Genomic DNA, 15421 nt, shown 5'->3' with positions numbered 1-15421 from the left:
GGACAAAGTCATCCTGAACATAGATCTTGAATTCAGACCTCCCTTTCCCCACCTAAAAAAAAAACCACAAAAAACCACAACAAAATAAAGCCTTTCTATTTAAAACCAATCAGTCTCTTTAAATCCCTGCCAAATACCTGTTTATGCCATGAGCAAATAATTACTTTTCTACAAGGAAGAAAGTATTAATTAAGAGTATTCATCAGACTCCTATTCTGTAGGGTTTATCTGCCACAGGTGTCAGCCAGAGGTGAGAGACGGATTAGTATACAATCAAGGGCTTTTCTAAATTAAATCTCATCCTTGTGGTTAGCTGTTAATAATGAAGTTGTCACCAAAAGAAAGAATTTAATAGTTTTAATTGAGTTTAATTACTTGGAAACTCCTGAAAAATGGACCAGCATGGTTGTATAAAAATAATAACAATAAAAAAAAGCAAAGAAACAAGTGCCTGGGCCACATGTTTGAACAAAGAGCCTGTAAGAATAATCATTCTTTGGCTGTAACATTTTATACCTTGATCAGAATTTGAGACATGAACCAGGCTTTCCCATAAAACAGGAATATTAACCTTGTGCATCAGTTCTAGTTTAAGTCTACAGCTCTTTGAGGATGAGAACACATTTAGCTCACTTAACTAGCTTAACTTTGTTTATCTTTTATTTAACAAAAGCAGATTACTGCTGGACTCAGCTTTTCAGAGTTTTTCAAGTGAAAGAATGGGTATTTGTGAGAACGGTAGTTCTAAGTACCCAAGTAGCTACTTCTGGAAGGGACAACATTTCAAACTCTTTGACAAAGGATTGTTCTTATCACCCAGTTTTCTAATTTTCAAGCTCTAAACTTTTTGGCCCCCAGAATGAAGACATATCCTATGACCTAAACATTGCCATATCTAGGTTAATCAGACAATCTACTGAATTTACAGGAATAGTCTCTAGTCATCAGAGTGCAATCCTGTGACAGATCCATGCTAGACAGAAAGCAAAAGACTCCTTTCTTCAGAAACTTTTGCATATTCACCATTGCTGTGATTTGGGGGACACTTTCAAGGTATTGCTTACTATTTTCTGAAGGATTGTGCTTCTGCTGGCATATATCTGTTCTGAAATGGAGAGGTACTACTCCTTGGAAACTATTACAATAAGCAAATGTGAATGTCAGTGATTAAATCCTCATATTTAAGAAGCACAAGGAGGTTGAAAAGGTTCTGTAAATGAACTATGCTTAGGGACAAGCAGTAATAACTACTCTAATTTATCCAGCACCTGAACCAATGAATTCTGAGAGTCCAGCCCTGTGGGAATACAGTACTTAAATACATTTTAAAAGCTGGGTCATAATGCTTGAAAACAAATGGAAGCTATTTTTATTTAGTAATTGTACTGTTTGGGATGGAGTTAACTAGCAGCTGTTAAGGAAGGGGAGTGAGAATGTTGGTGTATGGTTCTTAGCTGTCTATCAATGTTAAAGCACAACAGTTATAGGGAACGTTCACAAACAGAAGTCCACAAGTAATTTCTTTTTATCAGGTAGGGCACGAATGCCAAAAAAGGGGTGGAATTTACAGCATACACGTCTTCACTGCCTTGCTCTACTCACAGGAAAATCACTGTATTTCTATGTAAGCTCTTGATAGCTCTATGAAAAATACAAAACTCCTCAAAAGCATGGTGCAAACATATCGTGGTGTGTAATCCTCACATGCAACTTCCTAATCCAAATTATGTCCCTTTGTGGTTTTTTTTTTTGTTTTTGTTTTTTTTTTTTTTTTTTGAAATGTTCTTCCCTTTAAAATCAAAAGACTGATTCAGTGATACTGGAAAGCAAGTTCCCTTTACTCATGCTTGCTTGACAATCTAACATTGTTTCTGCCATAGATTTTATGTCAGAAATAATCCTTTAATACTTCCAAATGCTGCACATGCATTTTACTTAGGAAGCCCTCGGTTCATCTAAGCTCTAGTACAAGAGGTTACATCTACATGAGCTCAGAGCATCTCTCATGCCCAGCATCTAAGCTGTCCTAGGTCTGGTTTTGCCATTTCTGCTGCTGCTTGAGCCAGTACAGATGATAAACACAGATGTTTGCTCCTGAAATACACATTTGAAATAATCAAATGGTTGGAATTATTTACTCCCTTCTTTCCAGTAATGAAATAATAATTGATATAGCAGCATGTCTAAAGTATCAGACCTTTTTATTACCTGCAGTGATTGAACGCTTTTTTAATTTAACTTAAAAAGGCATTAAATACAAGGTTTAGCCTCCAGTGGGTAAAAAAATCTCCAACTTCCTCAGAAAATCCTTTCCAAATTGTATTCATCTTGACTTAATCCATGATCTACTGGGTGAATTAGGCTCTGTTTGTTTTGAAAATCTATTTTATGGAGTTCCAAGGACTGTGTTTTCCTTAGGAAGGGTTTGTTCTGCCTTTCTGACCAGGATGCCTGCTAGCAGCCCTCCACACAGGCCTCTGCAGGTTTTTAACATCCCAAGGTGCCCCACACACATGACTAACAAAATGTAAATAAACACAGCTGAGCCAGTAAGAAATTGGAAGGTTTTCTCATTAAAGAAATAAAATAAACAGATGTCCTTAAGCACTTTGGCTCATGTTTGTCAAAGGAATGGAAAACTCTCAGATGTTTGAACAGCAATAGTGATATAAGGCCACATCTCAAGTGAGAGAAGAAGAAAAAAAGCAACACCATGGCACTTTGAATTAACTAATAGTTCTCAAGGGAGGGTGCTTTTGATTTGAACCTTAGCAACTTCTACAAATAGTTTTTAACGGCCAAGCAATAAAATGTAGTTTTATTCCTTCTCAGTTTGTAAAGTAGTAAAGGACACATTTGGCCATTAGAAGCATGAATCACCATCAGATTTGATTAAATCCCTATGGTATTTCAATCAGGTTCTGCCTTTATGGTCCTGTGAGAGAACAATGCAGGGAAAAGTACAAGCTACTTAAAGCAATCAGTGAAAGTGGGAAAAAAAGGAACAAATAAATAAATCAACTCTGTTTTTTTAAAGTGCCTCAACTAGAGCCAAGCAATAACTTCTCAATGATTTTTTTCTTTACATTGGTAATGATAATTCTCTTAAATGAAAACTTTTTGTAAGAACAAGTAACTGCCAATGAAACTTTTGAAGGTTAAGGTTTCTTAAATCTACATCACATCTGTTCCTAAGGTTTCTTAAATCTACATTATCTCATGTTGAGAACGAGGCAGTCCAGTTCAGAGCACTGCTGATATGACGTCCATTTGAAATGGAAGAAAACTGTTCTTAGGACCTGTCCTCAGCTGGGCCAAAGAGCAACTTTTGTTACTCTATCCAGGTCTTGAGGCCCAACTACTGGTGGAGGACTCTTTCTTAGTCCTTAGCATACTCATGCCACTGCAAATCCCTCATCAGACAGGCAGAGCCTGTGTTTGTATGGCTGGAAACATCTACGTGTGCCCTGTCTCTACCACACTGAAACACCTCTACCACACTTTTCCACCTACCTGCTTAGAACTTGGAAAAATCTATGGTTGCCACTTCTGCAACGCAAATTAATGCTTAGACAAATGGCCTTTACATCAATCAAGTGTACAGCAATTCCAAGGCAAACAGCAGCTACTCTAGGCAAAGCAACCACACAGCTAGTCTCACAGGGACACAGTATAATACAGCCAGTCCAAACACCTTCACTTAACTAAAATCTTGAACATGACTTTGCATTATTCTAAGCTAAAATTGGGACATAGTGTGCTCCATTATTTTTTGTAGCATGTTTTTCTTAATATGAGCCAATTCAATAATGAATAATCTCAAAAACCTTTATGCATCTTACAAGGAATTTTATAAATCTTAACTCCCGAGTGCTAGCAGACATAGTCAGAATCCTGGTAAAGATTCAGCAATTCAGCTATTTAGTCTTTCATATTTGTTCCATTTAGTTCCAGGATTTCAGGGTAACTATTGCATGAAAAGATGAATTTTAACTGTAGATTTGAGTTTAACTGCATTTTGACACTAAAATCCTGGTGACATAATTTATCAAGGAGTGTACCAGCTCAGAACAAAAAAGGCACATCCTGGGATCAGTACAAAATACTGAAACTACTAGCCTCACACATACTCCTCGAAGCACCTCATCCCTCTTTTCTTCTTCATACATGTCCTCTGAAAAGCAAGAGAATTCATCTGCAATATCATATTTAAATTTCTTTGAAAGAGATGCAAACATTTTTTAATGCTTTGTCAACGCTGATTATAGAACAACCTTGCAAAGATCTTACTCAAGGAAAAGGGAATAGACTCATGCTTTATTTAGTTAGTTACTTACTTGGCATAGGTATGCTTGCAATATCTTTGTATTGTGTCTGAATTAATTGTACCAAAAGAGTCCTTCTGTACTGTGTCTAGCTGCCCAAACAAGTGATCAAAGCCCTTTGACAGTTACCCAACTCACGTAAAATCTCAGCAGCACTGTAACAGATTTTGATCCATTTTTTCCCACTGTATTTCATTAGTGATATGTCAGGCAGATCTTTGCAGACACAGTAAAGACTGCAGCCACCTTCCTGCTGAATGGGAACTCTATACGTGTCTAGGGACTGAAAGGGCTGGGTAGATGGCACATTAAGGCATAATGATGGTTTATGTCTGTTGTGGTCTCCAGGCACTTGGTAAATATTCTGCACCCACACAATGATCAGAAGCTGGCAGAACAGGTTTCTAAAGCTTCCTGAACATAATATCCAGGGTTAATTGGCTATGGAAGTTTTTTTCCCCCTTTTCTTTCTCAGATGGCCTCCTGCTAAGAAACAAAGGGGTGGAGAGATTTCCTCAGGTCTGACAGCCTGGCTGCCCCAATCAATTAGACAGTGACTTCGAATGTCTGTGCAGGTGTGCACCATGGGCAAGAAGGCAAAGGGAGATGTGAATTTGTAGGCCACTCTGGCTACCACAATAAAGGCTATAGTGCAGTGCCCATATGGGAAAGACGTTGAGACCAAACGTCTGATGACTTATCCATAGGATGGAGCAAAGGGTTTTGACAGAGGGCACTAAGAGGAGCAAAACAGACTGGGCCATTCATTCATGCTTCAACCTTGAGAATTTTTTTTTCTGCCTTAACCTCTGTTTATGCAGTTTGCAAAGTATTTTCTAAACACCTGAGACCAACTGTTCATGCCCTGAAGGGCCTTTATCTATGGCATGGACCACAGAGATTTCAATAGCTGAGTTTTATACCAGACATAAAGAGAATTTTCACATGAAATCAAATCAGAAAACTTGCAGTGGATCATGAATAATTCTTTTATGAAATCTTCCCCTCATTTCCTTTTTATTCTTTCTTTTTTCTCAGAATCATTTTTTTTTTTACAGTTCCCTGCTGTTGCCACCAAGGAAGGAAGAACATGCAAAAGCATCTTGATTTTGTAGCTAAACAACACAGGAATTTAGTCCCAGATCTTTGCCTCTAGGTTGATGTTCCTCCTTCCATTTCCGTCCTCTCCCTGGAAAAATCACCCCAGAGTGAGGTGTTGTTTTTCAACTTTAAAACACTGTAGTCCAATTCTTGGAATGGCTGCACAGCAGCTATACCAGCACAACCAACAGGATGACACTAAGACATTAGTGGTCAGGGAATGGTGAATATCATAGAAGCTGGCACATTTTCTTGAGGAAGGCCATCAGGTGTAAGATTAAATTCAAAGCATGTGCATGTCTAACCACCGGCATGTGAATCTTTGATGATCAATTATAGGTAAACATGGCAATTTTAGACACTGATACTTTATTTTGAGATTAACATTTCCTACATTATTCATGTACAAGCTTCTGAAACACCAGTAACTCCTGGCTTAGTGCTTCACTTATACTTCACAGTTCAACTCACTCTAGCATTTCTGAATTGTGATGCTATTTAATGATTCCCAGGACAGCCTGTCTGAGCATGCTCTATTTCCCACTTGGTTTAAGGTCTGTTCCAAAGCCCACTGAAGTCTCTATTTGTCTTTGGATCAAAACCATTAGCCTATAATATTTTTATTACAGAACCATTATCTTATAGAAAACCTCTGTGGAATCTAATATTGATGAAACAAATGAAGAACTGTGAAAAAATCCTACTGTAGGCTCTCAAAGAGCTTGTTGTAGCTTAGTAGAAAAGGTGATTCACTCCTTAAAAAAAAGAAGAAAAATCTGTTTGTACCTTTCTTTACATTTGTATAAAGGCAACAGCCAACACAATTTTATTGTTTTGTGGCCATAGAGGCCTTTCTGAACAGAAAATCCCAATTTTCCATTTTCTTGTGCTTTTCTCTCCCAGTTCTGTGTTGTAGGCTGCTGCCCACAAGTGCCCTGCCTTTGCCTAATGTACTCTCATGGCCAGTGGGAATACCTCACACACTCCTAAGTGCTTTTGATAAATCTTTCCCAGCTCCACTCTCTGGCCCCACTTCATCTCCAAATTGTTTGCTACAGAAATGAGCAAAAGCTCACAGGCACTCTGGTGGTGGCTTCTCACTTCTGCAAGTCTGTCACATCTCTCGGTCCATCATCTACCCCCATGCGGAAGAAATCAACCCTACATTCCCTAAGTTAGAGCAGGAGGCAGCTGACGAAGAGAACTGCTTCAAAGGTTTTATGCTAGGACTAAACATACTCCTCCAGTTAAGGAATTCTCTGTATGCTATTTGCAGCCCTTACTCAATCCTAAGTATGACCACATAGCAGGTCTACACCACGTAAGTTTATATTTCCTGATCCTGCCTAATTCTTTCTATTTTTTGCAGGCAGTAGGTTTGAGCTTGCACATGTATACCTCAGACAGCCTCATTCATTATGTTCCCTGGGAAAAGTAACCGCTTCAATTACCTTGTACAACATGGGTCTGAATAAATCCCTGCTTGGAAACACATACTTGGTTTTCAGAGGGTGCTGCTAGAAGTGTTAGCAGCATTCCAAGTGCTGCAGTAGACTTCCACACCACAAACACCATTTTATATCCTTTACAACTGTGCACATCTAACAGCGAACAATAAATCTATCTTGCTAATTACACATTCAGCTTGTTATAACTGTCGTAAAACAAGTACAGCTGGTAAAACTATGAAATGATGTCAAATCATATTTCTGCTTTCTAGAGAGAAGCAGGGTTATTTTCCAGTCTCCTGATGAAGTTGACTGTTCAAAGCCATGTGTGGAAACAGCTGCCAACTAGGTCATCCACCTTTAATTAGGTAATGATATTGTCTTTTTTCCTGCCCATTTAAAAGTGTTTGACATTCTGTAATTCCAAGTGACTTAAGTGTTTATCATAAAAAGCTGCCTTAGGAAGAAATTGAAGCACACGGTAATAAATTAAAGACCAAGCATTTTCTTCTGAGCAGCCAAATTCAGTCTGTTCATACACAGAATGTTGCCTCAAAAAAATGTAATTGCCAGTATTTCAAAGGGGGTATCTGAAGTTAGGATAGTTAAAAGATATCGTTCCTAAAACCTCTTAAAAATATGTGCTTCAGCAGCCGTGCAGGAAGAGGAGCCAGTATTCTCCATAGCAACCTAAACTGACTAACACAAGATCTTTCTTTAAAACAGTTATCTGAGATTCAAAAGAAAACACCAGTCTAACAGAAAACTTTACCTCATTCAGGCCAGTTACTGCCCTGTACCAGCTAGATAGGCTCTTCCTTGCAGAAGAAAGACAGTCAAAGCACATCCTGATGTCCTATTTAGTTGTAGCCAAACAACACAAGCTTTTAAAAATAAGGAGCTACTTGCAACATAAAAAAAAGGTAAATTAAATATTCCTGTTAGAAGAAAATACCACAGGACATATTTATACAAATGTGTCTGAATAAAATCAGCAGCATTTGTTTGAAAATCTGTCTTATTAACTGCCACCACAGTTCCTGATGCAATCTGGCTAGACAAGAAGTAATGTTAAAAAAATTAGGTTTTACCTTCCCATATCTGGATGCAAAGGTTCCCGTGAGCAAGGAGTGAAAAATAATTATCGTCTCATCCAAATCCCACACAAATACACGCTGTGATGACAGACAGGGTGGAAAAGAGAAATACAGTCACACATTATGCAATTGCAAGAATTTGTTCAGTCAGGAAATATGTCCAAGTGGACTAGAACTTTTTAAGATCTCACGCCCATGTAGCACATTGATTGCAGATGCTTTGTGAAAGCAGGCAAAACAACAGATCAAGAAATTTGAAACTATGTTCCTGCTGATCACCCTGAGTTTGCTTTCCTAACAACTACAGAAATTCCTCATTGCATGTCAAGATGGGTAAATGACACATTTTGTAAGCAGGCTTACAAAAAACACAAATTTTTGCATATACACATACAAAGAAGAATCAGAGATGCTAATAATATAGAAATTGAGCAATTATTTTGACTAGCCACAATAAAAGGCTCCAATTATATTGCTAATGATGTTCTGGCTCTTACAATTCACTAGCTGGTGACTAGGTGGGATTTGCTGATAGATGCAAGTGTTTCTCTTGCAGGATTTACTAAGGGAATGTAAGTTAATTTTATTACCTCAATCTCACTGTCAGCAGTGGGGGAAGGATCGTTGCTTCTTTTTGATCGGGCTCGTACCTTGCCATCCGACCCTCTGTGATGTCTGTCTGTTTCTATATCTTTTGCTGGTGTTGTTCCATATTCCCCTATTGGGAGGAAAATAATTAAATATAAATTTAAAATTAAATTTTGCACTGTCTCATTATAACTAAAGCAGGAAATCACTTAGCGGAGAGCACCAGGATTGCTATGAAAATACTATCAGAATATCTTAATTTTTTCATGTCAAAAGCTGACAAAGTTAGAAAAATAATTTAAAACTTCTAAGATTTGTTGCAACAATTTCAGAAAATACCAAGAGTGTAGATAGAAAAAATTAGATGTGGCAATTCAAAAATGTAATCACATTTTTCATTAAAAAAACAAAACTTTTTAAAATTTATTCCCCTCTCTGCCCTTTGCTTGAGAAAAATTAGAAATGCAGTAGAAAAGTAAATTAAACTTATGCAAAAAAGTCTTTTTTTTTTTAATTTGATAAATGCTCAGGATTGAAAAGATACTTTCAATATCACCTTTTATTTATAAAATATATATACAGTCTGTTTAGCCATATTTCCTTTCACCAGTTTAGAAATAACTAAGAGGCAGTCAAAGGTGAACTTCCCTCTATAACGTTTTTGTTTTGGATGGCTTGAGTTTCATAAACCTGCCCAGATTTCACTTACCTTACATTACAAATCCTTTTCAAACATATTTTTCTTTTCACCTTGCTAAGCTGTGGCCTCTCCAGCTTCCTTGAATAACCATATTCTTCTTCAGAGAAGCTTGGATTGTGCCTAACAAGCTTTTTATGAAATCACTTTCTCAAAAAGGCTGAGATAAGATCTAAGGAACAGAAAATCCTCCAACTGCTTTTAGAGCAATCTGTGACTGCTTCTTTTTAACAACCAGTATTAGTTTATTTTTCTTTCAGAGCAACCACAGATGTTCAGATTTGTTCCATAAGTCAGCAGACCTACAATGGGCGTATATTGTGATCATCCTCAAATTATGTGGCATTCTATATAACTGTTATTGCATGCCAATGAAAACTTTAGTAGGGAAGTGATATTTGAAGATTTTTCTTGCACAGTACATTGGAGGATCATAATAGTCAATAATTCCACAAACCATTTAAGCCATGAGACTTTAAGAATTAAGTGCTCAAAGAGAGGCCATGAATTCTTAAGACTTTCTACACAGACTTTGTCTTGAACTTTTAACTTAGACAAACAGTTTGTGTTGATTTTTTTAAAGAGAAATTTTCTCTTTATGTACTTATTCATGAATGCATATATTATAGATTGTTAGAATTGAACAGAAACTTTGACAGAGATGTGGGTACTGAGGAAACTGGGGCTTTTTCAGAGCATGGCCACTTGTTTTGAACTTACTTCTACACATACTAACACTAAGGATTGATCTGGCTTTTGCATGTAATTATTTTATCTTTCTGTACTACCTTTAGAAGGAGATCAAACCATGTGTACTCATGAAAACAACACAGGATAGTCTTACAGAGGCTGTGTTTTCTGATCTCTTCCCAAAACTGTCGTGAGCAGAACTGTTACAAGCTAGAAAGTCTGATTTCTCAGTGTAAATATAGGTACTAAAAATAACATCCAACAATAAGGTTACAGTACTTATGTCTACGGAAGGCAGGCACTGCAAACTGAAAACAAAAGTAATACTCACCAGACAGTGATTCTGTGCTCTGACTGGTGATGTTGTGAGAAGACTCCTGCAGAGAATAAGTGGAGGTTGGGATGGCTGAAGGGCTGATGCTGTTTGTGGACATGTAGGGAGAGTTGTAGGAGGAGCTGTAATACTGTGAGTACTGGCTTTGAGGAAAGCTTGGGTATGATGAATATTCCTTTGAGGAAAAAAGAAACAAATTTCTGTGTATCACCAGTTTTACCTTATAAATAAATGAGTAAGGCATCACACACACAGCAAGGCAATGTTATCTACACATGTAGCAAGGCCTCACTCAGGAATATTTTTGCTAAAGAACTATGTTTTGTTCACTTATGAAATTACATTTATCCTCCTCCCAGATATATTCCTACTTTATTAAGATTGGCTGACCTCAACATGAGGTCAGATATCAGGCAATTTCTGCTTTTTCTATAGGATTTTATTTATCAGTGCTGACACATCTTGCATCACAGGGCTCAACAATTCCATACAGAAATAAAGTAGGTTGCATTTTCCTGTGATCAGCAGCATTTTCTGATCAGCTTTTAGAATGGGATATAAAAAAGGAAAAAAAATGACTCTAACAATTGCTTTGCAGAAATGCTCACACATGAGATTGTCCTACTGCCTCTGCAGGAACTAAATGCCAGAATGATATTCTCTGTCTATAGAAAACTGTACTGAAATCACAAGGTGCAAGTGAACTTGAAAAGCTGGGGTATGATGATACTCTTTGTCTTGATGTTAAGGATCCCAAACGAATTTGTAACACTCTGTCCATGTGTTCTTCTTTGTGGAAAGCAAGATATGGAAATAAATTAGAAAATTTATATCTGGGTAATTAAAACATAAAAAATTTCATTTGTTTCTTCTGTTCATCATCAGAACTCCTGCTCTTGTTCACTTATTAGCTTTTTAGGCATAGAAATGTATTCGTGCTCTGGGGATTGTCCTTCAACAAAAGGTTTTTGTTTCCCCAGAAATGGTAATTAGTATCTGGTCTTAAGTAAAATTAAATAATAAATAGTATTTAGAAAGACTAAAAGCCCTTTCCTTTTTAACTGCTTACATTTTTGTCTGTGGCACAGCTATTTCATTAGCTCTCAGTCACCAGGGAGCTCTCAAGAATAGAAATGACTCAAGTTGTTAAAATAAATATTAAGCTGAAAAAGAAGTGAGAAATTCCATTGTTTTCTCTTTAAGAATATCACCAAATGATGAAAACAACACACTTATTTCTCCTTTTTGCAGGTAAGCTCTATACTTCAATCAAGTGCACTTATTTCAGCATTTATTGACAATGTTTTTAGCCAAAACTGAAGTAATAATGAAATTGCCCACTGTTGTCATTTGAAATATGAGACATAACAATCATCTTGTTGACAAGTAATTGAAATTATTACTCCATGGCTAACTGAAAACATTTTTGGGGATAGCCTACTCATTTGTTCGGTCCAATCAAGAAAAGTCGTCTATTACTGCAAAAACATCTGTCTTGTGCATATATGCATGCTGTTTATTTATACACACACATTTCTCAAGGTATCTGAAGCATGAAGCCCACAGACAGGTGTACTCTCAAAGAAGGAAGCACAGAGACAGCTCAGATGGCTCAGTATTCGGTGCCTGCCAACACCTCTTTCAATATGTTCCTATTTATTACACAGTGCCAAGATAGCAGAGGATAAGATCCTAAAAGGGAAGTGTTCTGCTCTGGAAAGCATATCTGAAAGTTGCAAGATGGCAGAAGAGCGATGAAACTCTCAGCATTGCTGTGCAACACCACAGCAGAGACTGCCAAGAGTACTTCAAAGACTGCATTTTCTATTTGTATTTTGATACACACATTTTAAAGCTAATGAAGATACCTAGAAGTTCAACAAGTGGCATACCACTCAGGTAGACCAAAATAGTGCTAGGCAAAACACACAGTAGAACTTTTCTTAATTATATGTAAGCACCAGGATAATCTACCAGTATTCTATGTGTTTAAAATAGTTGACAAGGTTGCCAATAATAAATGCTGAGATATACCTGATGCACAGCACTGAATCCAGCAGAATTTGTCAGGCCATTGGCTCCCTGGTAAATCCCTGTTGTGCCTAAGGAAAAGAATATCACACTCATAACACACAATAGTAATCAAATCAATAGAATATTGTTAAATGAAGATTTTCTAATCAAGTACCTAGAAAAAAAAGCATATCACAAACTATGACTGACATGATTGGGGTCTGCTTACTGAAAGACATTCAAAGACAACAATTAAATACACTGAAACAAACATTTATGGAGCTGGGAAACAAAGCTGGAAAACAAGGATTCAACTCAAGTTTAAAATTCAGTCAGGTTTTTGTGCCACCACAGAGAGCAAAAACATTGCTTCATCCTGGGATACTAGGAAGAGAAAGGACGGACAGGCAATTTTTTTTTTTTTGCATAGTTACTTCCCAATGAAATAGTTAATGTCCAGCCAAGATTACTTAGCTGGGTGAAGCATTACTGCAAGAATTTTATGGGTGGAGAAGTAAAGGTTCAGAAAGGTTCTATACGGACAGTCCTGCTTTGCCACATTACTGAGATCTTATCTGCTGGATCTCATTCCTCCAGCAAGTCCTAGCCCTGATTTAACTCCAGTCTAGGCTATTTTCTATTTTAAAATTTCCCTCTTCTCATGGGTGGAAAACTTTCTTTTGAGATCAAGTGAGGCGATGACAATCTATACCAAAAGTCTTCTTCTGGTGTCTACAGTGCTGTTTGCTCCAGAGGACAAACTGTTCATGTACAAGAGGCGAAAGCTGGACATCGCTGTACTCCATCCTAATGCAAGGTCCTGGATCCCAAAGGGTATATTCAGATCCACTGCTTCCACAGTTACCTAAATACGGTGAAAGAGGTATGATTTTGTTGCTGTATGGCCACAATGAAGTCTTGTCTAGGCTTCATTTTGTCACTTTGAAGCAACATCAGAAAAAGCCCCCAATCAGGTACTGAGCCTTTTTTTCTTCTTGGGTTTCTTACCCTAAAAATGATTTTGAGCAGTGCTGTGTTAGCCACACGTATCCCTCCACGTCTTCATGTGGCATCCTTTCTCTAGAGATCCACTTGCTTGCTTTTATTTTAAGACACCAGATTAGGTAGGGAATGGACAGCTGAACAAACTCCACTCTGCCAAGTGCAACTACAAAGCACATGCAGTAAGAAATAAATCTCACACCAAAAAGAAATAGGAGGGAAAACTGCCTTCCAGAACTAATTTGCTGCCACATGTAACAGAGAAGGAGAAAGAGGGTGCAGGTGACTGCTGGGTCTCTAAGGCCTCCCTTGCATGCTGGCTGGGGAGAGCTGAGCGAGTGCAGGTGGGTTCGGGGCATACCATCCCTTGGCATTCAACCCTCAGAGGCAGCTCTGGGAGGAAAGCCAGCACAGTGCCCAGTCCTCCTCCGCACAGCCCATATGTGGAGAACACCCAGAGCAGCATCCTGACAACGGGAACACATCCAGCTATTGGCATTTCCCCACCTCCACCCATGCTAGGCTTTGCTTTTCTGTATTTTGTCAAAAAGCAACGAGTACACAGCAGGATGAGTGTATTTCTGTGGTAGCTATGCATTTCTCGCCACTGCGAAGGGGAGTAATAGAGCCCCAGTGCTTACAGGCAGAAACAACTTTCACAGAACACAAACAGCTCTTGTACACCAGCACTTAAAACAAAGCAGGGGGGAATTTTTGATCTTCCTAAACTGTCATTTAATAACAATCCATCATCCTTTATTAAAGCTGTCAAGAGAGGAAAGAGTTACCTCGAGGGACTCACGCTTTATGTGTAAATTGTGATGAGAACATGTTTATTGCTCTGCTACCTGCACATGACACTACAGCTTCCTGGATTCCAAATGATTAGAGGGAATTATAAAAAGAAGGAGGGACTTGCACTGTAGGAATGAACTTACTTTGAGCTTCCAGCAATGCAACCCAAGTGTGTCTGTGCACACACAGGGGTGTGAGGAGAAAGAAAAGGGTAAAAAACACAGAGGTGAGAGGATGGAGATTGACTCATGCTCCACAGCTTCTCATAGTGCACAGTGACTAGATCCTACATAGTAAATTTTGCACTCTGGTTTTGTAGAATACTTTTGAAAGTGTTTAAGCCTGACATTTTCCCAAAACCTTAAGTTCAGCTGGCCTGGGAACAGGTTTTAGCAAATCAAGTTTTTCACTTCTGTCCCCTGTCATATCCTCCCCAATCAGGAATATCCATTCACTATCATTTGTCTAAACTGAGATCAAACAGTTCTGTTTTATTTTCTCCTCCTCCACTGCATTAGGAGAAGGCAGTGTCCCCCTCTAGCACCCAGGAATACTCCGAGAGGCTAAGCTTAGTGTATTTTGCAGCTCAGCCCTGCAGCTCAGCAGAATAGGTACAGATAAATAACCTTGGGAAACCAGGAAAACAAAGCTTTCAGAAGTTCTTCTAAGCTGAATAAGGATGAAAATTTAATGGGAAAAATCAATTATCAGCATGGAAAAATTTCTTGAAAATTCAGGTTAAAAAATATTTCATTTTAACTTCACTCAACACCAACGCTTATGAGGACTAGAATCATCTGATAGGAATGATAGCTAAGTCTCTGTTTGACTTTACAGGCTAGACATTCTGGAGAGACCACATTTTCAATGATGAAAAATCCATTCAGATGGAAAGAAAACAAACAAGCACCACAGGCAATGAAGATAAGGATAAAACCTCCTTTATCATCTAACAAAAGGCAGAGAATGCCATTTAGTTACTGTGAAAAGCCTCACAAAATTGAGCCATACATAACATACATACATCAAAACTTGCTCCAAGCTTTTGCTTTTTCGTCCCTAAATCACTGATAAGAAATAAAAATTCCAGTAATAAAATGAGTTTGCCGCATGCAATTTCAGTTTTGCATCTGTAAAGTAGCACTGGAAAATTATCAACAAACCTTGCATCCTGGTGTTAGCTATTATCCCTATTCCCCATTTAGCCGTTTTTTTAAAGACAGAATCTTTAGCGGGATCTGTTGTGATTGGACAAGGGGAAATGCTTTCAAAATAAAAGAGGGGAGATTTAGATTGAAGAAGTTTTCTACAATTAGGGCTGTGAGGCACTG

At 38.0% G+C, this 15421-nt stretch overlaps 1 protein-coding gene across 1 annotated transcript in view; it reads right to left on the bottom strand.

Annotated features, from left to right (window-relative positions):
- Positions 1–13143, bottom strand: part of EYA2 (EYA transcriptional coactivator and phosphatase 2) — a 28300-nt gene extending 15157 nt beyond the window's left edge. Inside the window, exons 1-5 of the mRNA XM_010722464.3 lie at positions 13006–13143; positions 12315–12382; positions 10278–10455; positions 8562–8689; positions 7966–8049 (exon numbers count right to left, since the gene is read on the bottom strand). Of these exons, the coding sequence (XP_010720766.1) occupies positions 7966–8049; positions 8562–8689; positions 10278–10455; positions 12315–12382; positions 13006–13099 (552 nt within the window). The 5' untranslated portion in view covers positions 13100–13143. The remainder of the gene's footprint in view (positions 1–7965; positions 8050–8561; positions 8690–10277; positions 10456–12314; positions 12383–13005) is intronic.
- Positions 13144–15421: the final 2278 nt, after the last annotated feature.

The sequence above is a fragment of the Meleagris gallopavo genome, chromosome 22 (genome assembly GCF_000146605.3).
Source record: "Meleagris gallopavo isolate NT-WF06-2002-E0010 breed Aviagen turkey brand Nicholas breeding stock chromosome 22, Turkey_5.1, whole genome shotgun sequence".
Taxonomy (NCBI): domain Eukaryota; kingdom Metazoa; phylum Chordata; class Aves; order Galliformes; family Phasianidae; genus Meleagris; species Meleagris gallopavo.
This window is presented reverse-complemented; position numbering and strand designations above follow the sequence as displayed.